This window comes from Cibotium barometz, chromosome 2, assembly GCF_041138505.1.
Source record: "Cibotium barometz isolate CiBa-2024 chromosome 2, ASM4113850v1, whole genome shotgun sequence".
Classification (NCBI taxonomy): Eukaryota; Viridiplantae; Streptophyta; class Polypodiopsida; order Cyatheales; family Cibotiaceae; genus Cibotium; species Cibotium barometz.
The window spans coordinates 59,839,255-59,853,579 of NC_141047.1; the positions used below are offsets into that span (position 1 = coordinate 59,839,255).

The 14,325-nt window shown below is 41.8% G+C and overlaps 1 protein-coding gene across 4 annotated transcripts in view; it reads right to left on the reverse strand.

Moving 5' to 3' along the window:
* LOC147641285 (Ribosomal protein S18) overlaps positions 1-5,173 on the reverse strand; it is a 63,529-nt gene extending 58,356 nt beyond the window's left edge. For 2 of the 4 annotated variants that reach the window (XM_086820070.1, XM_086820063.1), the window contains exons 1-2: positions 4,882-5,173; positions 4,739-4,783 (exon numbers count right to left, since the gene is read on the reverse strand). In XM_086820070.1, coding sequence (XP_086676196.1) covers positions 4,739-4,783; positions 4,882-4,950 — 114 coding nt within the window. In that variant the 5' untranslated portion in view covers positions 4,951-5,173. The remainder of the gene's footprint in view (positions 1-4,738; positions 4,784-4,881) is intronic. The other 2 variants (XM_086820080.1, XM_086820089.1) reach the window with 2 other exon arrangements.
* Between the last annotated feature and the right edge of the window lie 9,152 nt (positions 5,174-14,325).

The window sequence follows — 14,325 nt, forward strand, 5'->3', positions numbered from 1 at the left end:
CTGTAATCGGTACGAGTCTGGTAAACCAGCTACGAAAAACCCCAACAGAGTAGTGGGATCCATCTTTGTAGCTTTCATCTGCAAGTCACGAAATTTCTGGAGGTAGACCTCATAAGTGAGGTGCTGCGAGGTCATGGTCAAAGCTGAAAACCGGGCTACAACATCATAATCATCCTCTTTCTTGAGGAATTCTTTCTTGAAAATGTCTTCGAATTGTGCCCAAGTCGTTGGCTTTGGGTTCAGTTCCTTCCACCAAAGCAAGGCTTTCCCGGACAGGAAACCTGCTGCTAACTGTATCTTCTTTCCGTCATCATATGGATGAAACTGAAAGTGAACTTGCCACTTGTGTAGCCAAGTGTCCACGATCTCCTTGGTTCTCTGCTTTTGCTCGCCCCCGAACGGTTCCGGAGTAATATTGGGGCCTAAAGCAGAAGCCAAGGTATCCATTCCCGAGAAAGTAGAGAGGGTAGTGGTCAATAGAGCGATGGAGTGCTGCAAAGCCTGCATCTAGGCTGCGATTTGTGCCTGACGTTCCGTCGAAGAAGCTTCGAGAGCTACTTTGAACTCTTGGAAATCTGATTTTGACACAAACTCGTCAAAAAGATCTGCATCAGTGCCTTCCGTAGCCGGCAAGCCTTCGCGTTCCACGAGGGGCTCCAACTCTGATTCTTGGGTCGACATCGTGAAGAGGGTACGCGGAGAGAAAATTCGACCTTTCCACAATGAAAGTGCGAGCGAACTTGAGAGCTTGAGAGCTTGAAAACTTGAGAACTTGAGAACTCGAGAACTCGAGAGATGTGTGGCAAGAAGCCCACTAGAGGGGTGTATAAAGGTTTCCCAAAAGCCAAAAATCTACAAAAGCTAGGCTTAGCTTTTGCTTTAGCTTTTGTGTTTTTTTTTTGGAATAAATATATATATATATATATATATATATATATATATATTTTAATATATATATATTCTCTTGTCTTAAAAAAATAAAAACCTTGGAAACCTTAGAGAGGGGAGGACTTTTAAACCTTTTTTTAAAAAAAAAATTAAACTCCCTCTAAAAAAACAAAAACGAAAGCACTAAAAACGATGCTTTCCTTACGTGTTTTTTTTTTCTTCGCTTCCCTCCTGGCGCCTGGATTAGCCGGCGCTTGCTGCTGACGTGGTGTGCTGGCCATCGCTGCGCTGCCGGCGCCAGAATTAGCTGCCGGGTGTAGTTTCCATCGCCAGCTTCGCCTTCGTGTCCTGCGTGTACCCGTGCCAACTCGCCAGCCTGGGTGGGCCTTAGTGTGCCAACCTGCCGTGCATGGCCTGAGCGCTGGCCGGGCCTGGGCATCAGCCCGCCTTGCCTGGCCTGGGCACCAGCCCACCTGGCCTAGCCTAGGTGCTGGCCTGGCTGGGCGCTGGCCTGCCTGACTACGCAGGCCTACGCGGCCTGAGACGCCTTCGCATGCTTGGCCGGCTGCAAGCTAGTCGCCTGCAACACGTCAACCACAACAGCTTATACAACGCCTACGCCTGCCATACTTTGCTCTCTCTCACTCGTTCGTTCAACGAAAAGCAATAAACGTGCTTTTTTCTTTTTTTTTCTGTTTTCTCTCCCTGCAAGTTATGCGACTGCACAACAAACATGCCTCTTCTATGCAAAAGCAATCAACCCTATTCAACCTACCATCTCCCATCAACATGTGGTTCTTTGATGAAGGAAAAACACATACAAAATCTGAAAACTACAGTATGCACAGAAAAAACAGCCCATGGAAATACTTTCCCACTTATTACCTGGGATTTGCAAAGGATGCAACAACCCAGCCTGTCTAAAGCGTTCAGCTTTATTTGCCTGACAAATCTGACACTTGAGAACATAATCTTCTACATAACCTTTCATCTTTGGCCAATAAAAAGTGTGTTTCACTAATGATAGTGTCCTATGTACCCCAGGGTGTCCAGCAGAAGGGGCGTCGTGACACTCCCTCAAAATCTTGGATCTAATGTCCGGGATCTGTGGTACACAAATTTTGTCATTACGGGATCTTGGTTCGAAACTCGAATCCTGCAAACAACAAGGGGGGTGCAGGCCTGACTCACCTCCCAACCATGATAGCCGTGGGCGAGCCCATAGTCTTGGCTGTCCCCACCGAGCCACGAGCTGAGCTAACTAGATTGACGTACCGACCAATCTCCTCCTCACGACGTCCCATACCGCCGCGAAGCTGCCCTCGCGGGCCTCGAGATTGCTGCCGGCCTCAGCTGCATAAAGCAGGTGCACGTCTGCACTAGATTCAGGCTCCAAGACCATAGAGCTCTCACAAACTCGCGAGACTCTCTATAATACAATAACTAACCTTGGCCACCCTTTTATAGGCTCTTGGCCGGTCATCGGGCGTCCACACTTGGCCGCCCGCCCGTCCATACTTGGGTGCCCGCCCGTTAGTATATCCCTAACTCAGCTCGTCAATCAGCCTGCCTAGTTCCAAGCTTCCCCAAGCCTCGAAACTAGTCTTGCATGCGTATAGCACACGGTAGATACACACTGTGCACATGACACCTCTTCTCAGTTAGCTGCTCTCTTCCTCATCAGGCTTCCTGCAAATTATGACACGGTTTCTCGAGTTTTGCGGGTTCAAAACACAACACGTTCCCTCGAGTTTGATGATCTGTGTACTCTCCTCTTGGAAGAGGAATCCATCCTAGTTTCTCAGGGGAAATTGAAAGTTTCATCGTCTATTGGATGTGATCAGGCACTCTCAACGGTGCAAAAGAAAGTTCGGAGCCGATGTTACAAGTGTGGGAAGAAAGGCCACCTATCAAAGGAATGTCAGTCTAAGGACAAAGGCAAAGCCAGGGACAAGAGCAAGTCTTCAAAGAAGAGCAAAGACAAGTCACATGACACTGACACAGACTCGTCTAGTGATAACCCCAGCTCTCCCAAGGCCTTACAATCTGGAGAGAACATGATTGGTGTCCTGCTCTGATCCAAGGGCATCCCCCGCGTGCTGTCTTCCAGAAACGGCTTGTGGGCGGGTGAGGGAGCTTTCAAAAGCTCTCTTATATTAAATCTGGAGCATGGGACCCGTGTGTCAAAGTTCCAAGTATAAAGACAGGCAAGTTCACGTGATGGTCCGGATGAGTTCCAGAATCAACCAAGTTTCCTTCATGGTTCGGATGAGTTCCAGAACTATTGGTTAGCAGAGACTATGGACAGGATGTGTTCCATGTTCATTTGTTCGAGGTTATTGGATGTGATGTGTTCACAGTTCTACTTTGAGTTTAGAGCCAAGCAAATTTTCTTTTGCTCTTTATAGTGGCATTATGTTCACTGTAGACAACAAGCTGACATGTGCATTTTTCGAGGTGTACTCAGTACTGGCCATGCTAAGGTGTCCATGGTCGCACCTTCGTCACATCAGTTTTCTTCTGACTTTTTTGCACACTTCAAGATACAGAGGGGGTGTTAAAATATTGCATCTCTCATGCTGTCGTGGAGCTGTCGACCTATTTCCTCCAGTCGACTACTTCATGCACAAGTATATAAGAGTTACTCCCTTATTCATTCCATCATATCATTCTGTGCCCTATTTGCTAGTACTCTGTAACCTCAAGCTAATAAAGCTCAGTTCTTGCTAGCAATCTTTCTCTCTCTCATGTTCATTGCTTCCGCTTGTGCACACTCTTTCACATGTTAGCACATGGACCATCTGCTAACCATAAAACAAAGGAGACTATTAAAATAACTACTGCTTCAGCACCACTGCATAAAAGCCATAGGCTGCATAGTACACACCTTCTAGATGTAAACCTACAAGCACTCAATTTAACCACTATCCAACATTTTCGACAGAGGGCGCCTGGCCTAGAAAGAAGAGAATCACATCCTGTTCGAAAACTTCTTTACTTTGCAAAGAACTACATTCTTCGGGATAGTGCACTTTAGTGTGGGTTTACGCTTCTCCCACTTTGCGCCCTGAAAATCCTGATGCAACACATCATAAAGAAACTGCATGGCAGGATCTTCATGTTTTGGCTTCTTGGAATCGGTGCCATCAATAGGTTTCTCATGTCTTCTTTCACAGTGGATTACCTATTCTCATGGTGTCAAGAGGAAAACCAACCGCATCCATAGCTGATGGAGAGTGCTTGCAGATTTTGCTCAAAAAGCGTTCGAGCCGTAGCTTGAATAAGACACACACACACACTCCTCTTCTCTCCAAGGATGTCGACACATGCATGTATACATACATACACATGTGCACACACACACATACATATTTGTGCAATTGACTTGTATCGCTTCTAGAATATGGTACCTTAAAAACCTTGCATTTCTTCCACTCACACATACATACATAATGTGTGTGTGTGTGTGTAGGCGTACAGTTCCTCCCCTTTGGTGCCTTTGGAGATAGAAACCCGTCCTGTTCCCACGTTTTCTAAAGGTTCTTAGAACCCTGCTCTCGATGGCCTTTCCTGTGCATCTATATCCCTCTTATTACCATGATAGTGTAGAAAAGGTTCGGCAATGCATCTAACTGATGAGAGCAAAAACAAAATGGGGTATATACGGTGTTGATTGTCGTCGGGTTCAGTGCCCAAACAGGCAATGCCATCAAAATTAATAGCATGACCAAATTGAATTTAAAAAGCTTCCCACATACAAAAATGTGGGAGCTAATTAAAGTTGCTTTTGCCATTTAAATCACAGGGACGTGTGACAAAAATGATTAGTTATGGATGGGATGTCACTTACTGTGACATGAGGCTTGTCCTTAGAAGCCTTGTTTGCAAGGGCGGGCTGTCAAAAAAAACAACCATGGCGGGAGGTGGATCCGCTTCAGGATCAAGCTTGGAAAAAGTTCTGGAAAACAAAACACAACAGAGAGACTGATTTACCGAATGGCGTGTAGCGCCCCTTGCTGCAGTAGGGGACAGTCGACGGAAGGCTGCCATCGCCATGGCCATAGCGCAGAGATCTCAACTGAAAGTTCTCCTAACACAAACCACTATTTAAGCTCTTCCAAGCGAGTTCCTGACCAAACCCTAACCCTAGAAAGCAGCTCTCCTTCCTCGTAATGGACTCCGAGAGAGTTGCTGCGAGATGGATAGGCCCACATAATGCTGGTGAGAGGAACATGAGTTCCATAGCTATGCATAAAATATTGTAGGGTTGCGTTGTGTGAACATCTTTTGGGGACCAACCATAGAAAAAATAAAAATACCCCAAACCCTACTGGCTCTATTTTGGAGCTCCAAAATTCAAATATGCAACCAATATCTTTTTTTGGTATTACTTAATTAATGAGCGTGTCTCTCAAAGGTTTTACGACATTTTTTTAAATGAATCAAATCTGCCTTTTTAGTGACTTTGACACTTGGATTGCATGCATGGTTTCTCGGTGCATGCTCCTATGCACAAGAGGGTAAGCTCGAGCAACATAGTACATCAATCACCAGGGAATCTTTGATTGCTTTGGTGTTAGATGATGCTTTAGTCTCTCGTGATTCCATCTTGTATCATTTCATTATAAATGTCATTAGTTATTGGAGGTTCACGGTTGGCCCTCTATTAAAAATCAACTTGAAAGAAATACTCAAGCTCAAAATAGAAGAAAGCTATGCACGCGACACAAGAATGGGTTAAATCTCCCCCACCATGAGTGGCTCACGTCCTCTTCATGGTGTATTTAAATATATTTCCTTGTAAAAAAAGTAAGAGATTTTCGTCGAAGCAAGCCCAATGGATCCATGCACATCCCGCACACTAACCCTACCACTGATCTGCATTGACATTGACAATATAAGCTCAAAATATGTGACAAGCTAGAGGTGATCAGTCTCGCTTGCACATAAAATAAATATCCTTCAAATAAATCCATAAATTCCAAATAGTGCAAATAATTCCAACATTCCTTCCTGGTGAAAAGCAATTGTCCTCAATTTCTAAACATGCAATACCTCAAAGTCGGTACCTTTGCATATTTAAACAACTACGTGCAATACCTCAATTCGGTGACCTTTGCACGGAAAAATAACCATGTGTGATACCTCAAATCGGTGACCTTCACACATACCAATGCCAAATACCAAAAGAAACTGACAATCGTGTGATACCTCAAATCAGTGACCTTCACACATATCAATATCAAATACCAAAATAAACTGCCAATCGTGTGATACCTCAAATCGATGACCTTCACACGATTACACCGGTCTCAATACCAAGTGTAAAATTCACTGCAATGTCTGTGAAAGGAGTCGATCGGGGCAGAGTGTGTAGCAAGGGCATGGTCTGGAATCCACTGAGATTCTTCTACAGGATGGTTCTTGTACTTATCCAAATATCTAACATAAACATTGCCATTGCGAGTTGTAGTTGGCTCATTGTTGCGAGTTGTAGTTGGCTCATGAGTGATCAATAATTTTTTCTAGAACTAAAATTTCTATATCAGCCTCTAGGAGAGGTGGATCATGGGGTAGAAGGTGGTGTATCTTTAAAGGGTCTAAGTAAATTCATGTGAAAGGAATTATGAATATTCCAATGGTCAAGAAGGGACAAACGATAAGCATTGTCATTGATCTTAGCAGTTATTCTAAAAGGCCCATAAAATCGTGAAGATAATTTAATGGCTGGATGTTTCTCAATAGACTTTAATCTGTGCTTTTGTATACGAAGCCAAACTAAATCATTTTCTTCAAAAGTCTTTGGTCTTCTATGCTTGTTAGCCTGTTTAGTGTAAGCTTGTTGAGTCTTAAGAATAGACTCATGAGCTTCAACCAAAATTCGGTTATGAGTTACAACAAAATCATCGACCACTGGAACTTCATGTGAGAAAGTCTAGTAATTGGAGTCGGAAGCTTCTTACCATAGACATCTCAAAAGGAGCTTTGCCTGTGGTTTTATGAGGTGTGTTATTATATGCAAATTACAAAAGATACAAATACTGATCCCAATTTGTAAGAGATGAGATAGTGTAAGACCTTAAAAGATCTAAAATAGTGATGTTTGTGGCCTCAGTTCATTACTTTCTGGATGATATGCAGAACTAAAATCAATCTTTGTGCCTAAGTTTGAAAACAATGCCATCCAAAAATGATTACAAAATCAAGAATCACGATCTAAAATAATGACTTTAGGTAATCCATGATTTGTGAAGACAGTTTTGATAAACAATTGTGCAGCATATGAAGCATTCAATGTTTTACGACATGCAATAAAATAAGCCTGCTTACTAACATCTACAATTGTCCATATCATATCATTTCGAGAAGATGTGGTAGGTAAACCAGTTATAAAGTCCATAGAAATTTCTTGCAATGGTGCCATGAGAATAGGTAAAGGCATGAGTAGCCCATATTGTTTCCCTTGGCGTCTCTTAACTCGTTTTGACATATCACACATTCTGATACAAAAGAAGCAACATCATGTTTTAATTGTGGCTAGTAAAAATATTCTTCTATGGTGCGAAGAGTAGTGAGAATGCTACGATGACCAACATATAGGGGACGATGCATCTCTTCAAGAATAAAAGATCTATAAGGAAGTGTAATGTATAAATGCTTTTAAAAGAAAATGAAACCATAATTATATGCATAATCATGAAGAGGCAACCAATTATTAGTTTCTAACATGTGCCAAACATCAAAAAAATCAGGATCTGTAACATATGAATCACGCATATCATGCAAAGAATGAATGTCAAGCCTTGAAATGTTAGAAATAGAAGGTCGTCAACTAAGTGTATCAACCACTACATTCTCTTTACCAGGTTGATATTGGATAAGAGGATGAAAACTCTGAATAAAAGATGTCCATTTAATATAGCGGTCTGAGATAAGAGGTTGATTAAGAAGATATCTAATACTTTGTTGGTTGGTCTTAATCATAAACTCAGAATCCATAAGATAATGTTTCCACATGTGTAAGGCATGGACAACTGCTAATAACTCCTTGGCATATGTACTATACAAAAGTTCAGAAGGTGTCAATTTCCTACTCTCATAAGCCAAAGAACGTCCATCCTGCATGAGGACTACACCGATTCCTGAGCCACTAGCATCAGTGACCACGAGGAAGAACAGTCGAGTAAAGTCTGGAAGTTGAAGGATAGGGGAACAAATATTTTAGTCTATCAAATTATTTTTGTTGGCTTTCACCCCATCGAAAAACTAGACCTTTCTTAAGTAACATTGTCAAAGGAAGTGCTATCAATGAGAAATTACGAACAAACTTCCTATACAAACCAGCCAAACCAAGAAAAGATCTAACTTCTTTAACATGTGCTGGAGTAGGCCATGTCGTACTTTTACTTAACATGTGCTGGAGTAGGCCATGTCATAACTTCTTTAACATGTGCTGGAGTAGGCCATGTCGTAATGACTTTTACCTTTTTTGGATCAACTTTGATACCTTCACCTGAAAAAATGTGGCCTAAGTACTTAATCTTGTCTTGGAAAAACAAACTTTTAACTGGATTAGCACAAAGTTGATTTTCTTTAAGAAGATTAAACACTAATGCAAAATGCTCTTCATGCTCGGCATGATTCTTACTAAAGACAAGAAAATCATATTTATAAATGTTAGAACTAGTCATTCGAACTTGATGATATCCAGATTTCAAATCAATTTTACTAAAGACAGATGCACCTTTAAGCTTGTCTAGCAAATCATCAACACGAGGAATGGGATATCTATTCTTAATTGTGACCTTATTGAGAGCTCTATAATCAATACACATGCAGTAATTCTTATTTTTCTTTTCAACAAGAAGAATAGGTGCACCAAAAGGAGATCTACTAGGTCGAATAAGTTTCTTGTCTAATAATTCTCTAATTTGGCATTTTATTTCTTTTTGTTGAAGAGGATTTGTACAATAAGGAGCTCTATGAGAGGTGGTTGGCTACTCCGAATAATCTCTATAGTATGGTCTTCAGGATGTGAAAGAGGTAAGATAGGAGGTAAATCATATACAAAATGATCATGAAACTTAGCCACCATGAATGCTTGCTGAGAAGGAGTGAGATTATTTTCATATGCTTGCACTTCATTAATGAAAATCATGTATGCACGTGATTGTTTTCGAAGTGCATGTTTAGCTTGGATATGGGATAATAATGGATACATCTCAAGAGAATGATCACCGATTAATTGCACGAGAGTACCATTATGTGTGAAATCCATAGTATGCATGGAATAATCAATATGTGGATTGAATTCATGTCTAAATGGCATACCAAGTATGATGTCACTAGAATGCAAAGATATAATGAGAAAGTTTCATTTTTGTTTATAAGGTCCAATTTGTATCTCAAGGTCACGTACTTCACGAGTGCCCGTGTAGTGTGTGCCTTGAAATGCAGATTTAACCTTATAACACAAAGGATGAGTCTCCAAATGCAACCACGAACTGCCTTTTCAAAAATAAAATCATGTGTACTACCATCATCATGTAAAATAGTGATATCATTTTTATTAATAGATCCTTTCATACGAAGCAAAGAGTGAGGAGTGCTTGAAGTACTTGTCGATTCGCTTTGTGTACCCAATTCTTCATTGTTGAGTTGTTCTTCTGTCCAATCCGGAGCCGTATCACCATCACCATCGTAGTATGTGTCGTTTTCGATATTGTGAAGTTGTGCAACTTAAGTAGGATGAAAGGTACACTTGTCGGCTCGATGCCCCACTCGATGACACTTGAAGCATGTACATTATTGCCCTGACGAGGTTGGATAGGGCGAGGAGTGGGTGCATTACTATTGTGACTAGAATTGGATTTGGGGTGTACATTGCTTGGGTTGGTAGTATTAAAATTGTTCTTTACATTTGAATTGGAAAAGTGCGTGCATTGCTACTACCATTACCAAAATTACCATTATTACCATTCCATGGATGCCATTGTTGTGATGAAGGAGATTGATAAAATTGAGGGCATAAAAAAGAAGATATAAAACCTTGATTCCCCACGAAACAAGATTGTCGGTTAGGTGGAGAAGTATACTGACCACTGCGAGGAAATTGACGAGGCAAACCTTTCTCGCGCTCGGAATCATGAGCAAGAGAGATTGCGTCATCAAGAGAAGTTGGCTTGAACATGTTCATATCCACTTGAATAGTTGTCTCAAAACCATCTTCATACTTTTGTTGGAGTGACTCTTCACAGGAACATCCTTAAGAATACAAAGCATAAGAAGTGTGCCAAATTCTCTCCATGTATTGAGAAACTGTATCACGATCTGTCATGTAAAGAAGATTCCATGCTCGACGAGTGTTAAGGTGGAATTGTGGAGGAAGAAAAGGAGACTTGAATTTGTCTTGGAATTGATCCCAAGTGAGAGGCTTGGTAAGACCCATGCGAAGTGCGTTCCACCGCAAAGAAGCTCGATAACTCAAATGATTAGTAGCACACTTTATTTTTATCTTCCTCATAAAATCATTCACCCAGCAAAATAATCATCAAATTGAGTCAACCAAGAAAGAACTAGATAACCATCCTTTTTACCGTCAAATTTGGAGAACATGAATGTGTGACGACTGATCTTGGAGTTCTTATGAGTCCGTTTGTGAGTCGAAAACGGATTCGAGAATCTTGCTCATGCGATCATCTTCGGGAGGCATGACATCACGAGATTCCTCATGACCGCGTTGGCGTTTGCATTGTTCTTCGAGTTGCATCTCGAGTAGAAGAATGCGCTCCTCCAAAGTAGGAGCAGGAAGAGGTGACACATTTGAAATGGTTGGTGGTTGAGTGCCATCATCAAAATCCATGGTTGTAGATGCTTGGTAGAAATCGGGGATGGAGCGGAAACAAAGATTGGAAAAATATACCCCTTCAAAAGAGAGATATATATATATATATGTGTTTTTTTTAATACTTCTTTTTGTTTTTTTCTCTCTCTCTCCCTCTTTTCTTCTCTCTCTACTTCTTCTCTCTCCTTCTTCTTCTCTTCTCTTTCTTCTTCTCTCTTCTTTCTTCCTTCTTCTTCTCTTTTACTCTCTTACTTGCTTCTTCTCACACGGGCTCACAACAGAACGCCACGCGGCCTTCTATTTATCCCATATAGTGTTGAAAGGAGAGAAGTAGCCGAGTATAAAGGGGAGAAGAGATATTTCTTGTCTTTGTCTCTTCGGAGACACCCATGTTGGAGTGGGGGGAGGTGTGGAGTCGTCGGCGCTGCCCGTCCGCCGGAGTCGGATTCGTGCTGCCGTCCTTCGCTTGTTACCAGCGCTTGTTATCAGGGTTGTTGTTGTTGATGCTTGGGGTTGTTGCCGGTGCTTGTTGGCAGTGCTGGCTATATTGGATGAACCTTATGCTTGGGGTTGTTGCCGATGCTTGTTAGCGGTGTTGACTGTATTATATCTAGCAGTCGATAGCCAGTGTGCTCTCCAGTGACCGGTGTGCTGTCCACTGTAGACAAGGAGATAGGCAGTGCTCTGACAACTAGTGTCACTCTCGGGTTTCGTGCTAGTGGCTCTCACCTTCATGCAAAGGACAGCAGTCCTGGGCCATCTGAGTGCCCAATACACTCATTTTTATCTATCTTCACTTAACTTAATTAAGCCAATTTAGAATTATAGAACTCTAATCTACATAATTTTCTAAATTCAAGAGAGTAAATAATAAGAAGAGTTTAATTAATCACTTAGTTAATCTTTTTAGGATTAAGAAAGGTTGGAATGTAAAGAAGAGAAGGGAGTGGCCTTTTCATCAAAGGCATAGCATTTGAATTTAATTCAATCATTTACAAAACATAAAAATCAAGAAAACCATAGATTTTTCATTAAAATTCGTAAACAAAGTAAGAAAATTAACTTACATGGAGCTTGTAAGCTCTCCTTTAGCTTGAGGGATTGAGGGTTTTACTCTTGTTTGAAGCAATAGTGGCAACAAAAAAATCGGAGGAAATGGAAATAGACTTGAAGATGGTTGAGGCAAAGCGACAATTGTGGCTATTGAGCTTAAGCCTAAGGATAAGTCAATTTCACTTGGCTTAAAAATGTGTTCATACTGAGCTTTGCTTGGAGCATTCATTGTAATGGAACTCATCGAGTGGTGGAGTGTCATCCTAAGAATGTGGTTAATGCTAACCAAGCTCAGCCAATGGATCAAGGACTGCCCACGCCAGTGGTTCTGCTTCTACTTCTAACCATGCCACTATTAAGACTATAAGTGTGCAGCTTGGAAATATCATGCCAGTGAATTTCATGACACGTGCGCAAGCGAAACAAGTGAATAAAGGGAAAAACCCAGCAGAAGGTATTGCAACCTCCAAGACTGGGAGAAGGAGAAGAGTGAAAAATGTGGGTAAGGGTGATACCATGGTCATAATTCAGGATGGATCCAAAGAAGATACCATTGACACCGGATCCACCCAATCAAAGGAAGAAGGTAGCCAAGTGCCGAAACAGGATGGGCATGCCCAAGAAATTGTAAGGGATAGACCAAGAACCCCTAAGGGGATTGGAGAATATCCAAATGTTGAAGATGAAATAAGGAATCTTGAAGAAGATAAGGCCCTGGTTGAGGAGTGTCAATGCAATCTCAAAGCCAAATTGAGGCTAACCGGGTTAGGGATATAGCATATCCAAGAAATGAGCTGTTTTAAAGGAAATGAAATTGGACATGCGTACTCCAATTCTAGAAGATTTCGAGGAAGGGACTCAAAGTGACCTCATGGCAAGAATGTTTGAGGAAGCAGATTAAGATTTGTCAATCCATTCATTCGCTAGGATTGAATACATGACAAACACATGTAAGGAGCCCTCACTTGCCAGGGAGCCTAGAGACATAGGTAGTCTCATAGCCATACCGTCCACAACTGTCAAAATGCTACTAGAACCATTGCTACGCAATATGCCAGCATTGTGGGTAGATATCAAGGACTGGGTAGAAGGAAGTTTGAACCCAATATCCACTACAAAGGAGAGCCAGTCACCTCTGGTAGAGAAAAACCTAGTGCATGAGGAAGAAGGAACACCCAAATTTGTCAAAATGCATGTCAACCAATTGGGCCGGTATTATGAGAGTGATGATACGAATGCCACAATTCGAATCCACCATAATGGGTACCAAGCACTGGCTATCTCTGGCTGGAGGTGTGGATGTGAGCACTATTACCAAATAATGTTGGGAAAACTGGAGAAAATGAGAATTGGAAAGAGCAAATCTAATCGTCAAGATGGTAGATGGAACATCTGTAAGATCAATGGGGCTATTGAAAAATGTTAGGCTTCAGGTATTTTCTTTTCGCTACCATCATACATTTGTTGTAATGGAATTTCTATGCCAACTGGATTTATATGACATTATCTTGGGCAGACCCTTCATGAGGGAAGCCAAATTGGTGCATGATTGGGTGGTAGATCAAGTGTATGTTTGAAAGGATTTGTAGATTCTCAAAATTGATCTATATATGTGGAAGGCACACCCCATGGAAGGGAAATTGTTTGGAAATGATTCGGTCACCACAAAACACACCACATCCTTACAAGTATGTCAACCAGTTGAGGAGAATTCACGAGAAGAGGAAGAGGCTGAAATGTACGCGTCGCTTCCACCTCCTCCGAATTTTAGCGAAAACTGGATGCACATGCTTGCCACTATAGATGTGTTGCCCCCCAGAGGAACCCTGTACGTTGAATCGGGAAACATTTCTACCACCTCAGTATGCATGGTAGATGTGTAACCTAATGAAGAGGAAATAGAGGATGAAGCCTCCAACATAGAAGGGTCTGGATCGCTAGGCCGTAACAGCACCCAACGCCTCAGGAGATGGCGTAAACAAAAGAGGTATATCACTCAATGAAATTCCCTATTAGAAAGTAAACCCACAGATGCCCAATGGCTAAGATATCTTGAGGTCACTAAGGTGCATGGGGAGTTTTCTAAGAACTGGGGTGAGGAGTTAAGATAACCCTAGAAGGAAAACGAGATGAGAAGGCTACGTCACAAGATCCAAAAATGCCTAAACTCACTAAGGCAAGATGTAGAAAATGAAATAAGGCTTTGGCCGAAGCCGAGCGAGAGCCGAGTGTGAGGCAAAGAAGGCAATGTCTCAGACAAAAGATGAGGAGGACGACAAGCCAGATCTACTCTTAGTGCTGGACTATTTCAAAAGATGAGGAGGACGACAAGCCAGATCTACTCTTAGTGCTGGACTATTTCAAAACCTACACCATTGATGAACGGAAGGTGGTTCAATTGATGGCCAAAAGAGTAAAGGAAAATGGCCAATCCATGTCTTACACGATGGACCAACGAAATTTAAGGAGGTAGACATTGTAGAGCTAGGGGAGGATACCAAACCTGTCTACAATTATAAAGACTTAATTGCGATTAAAGA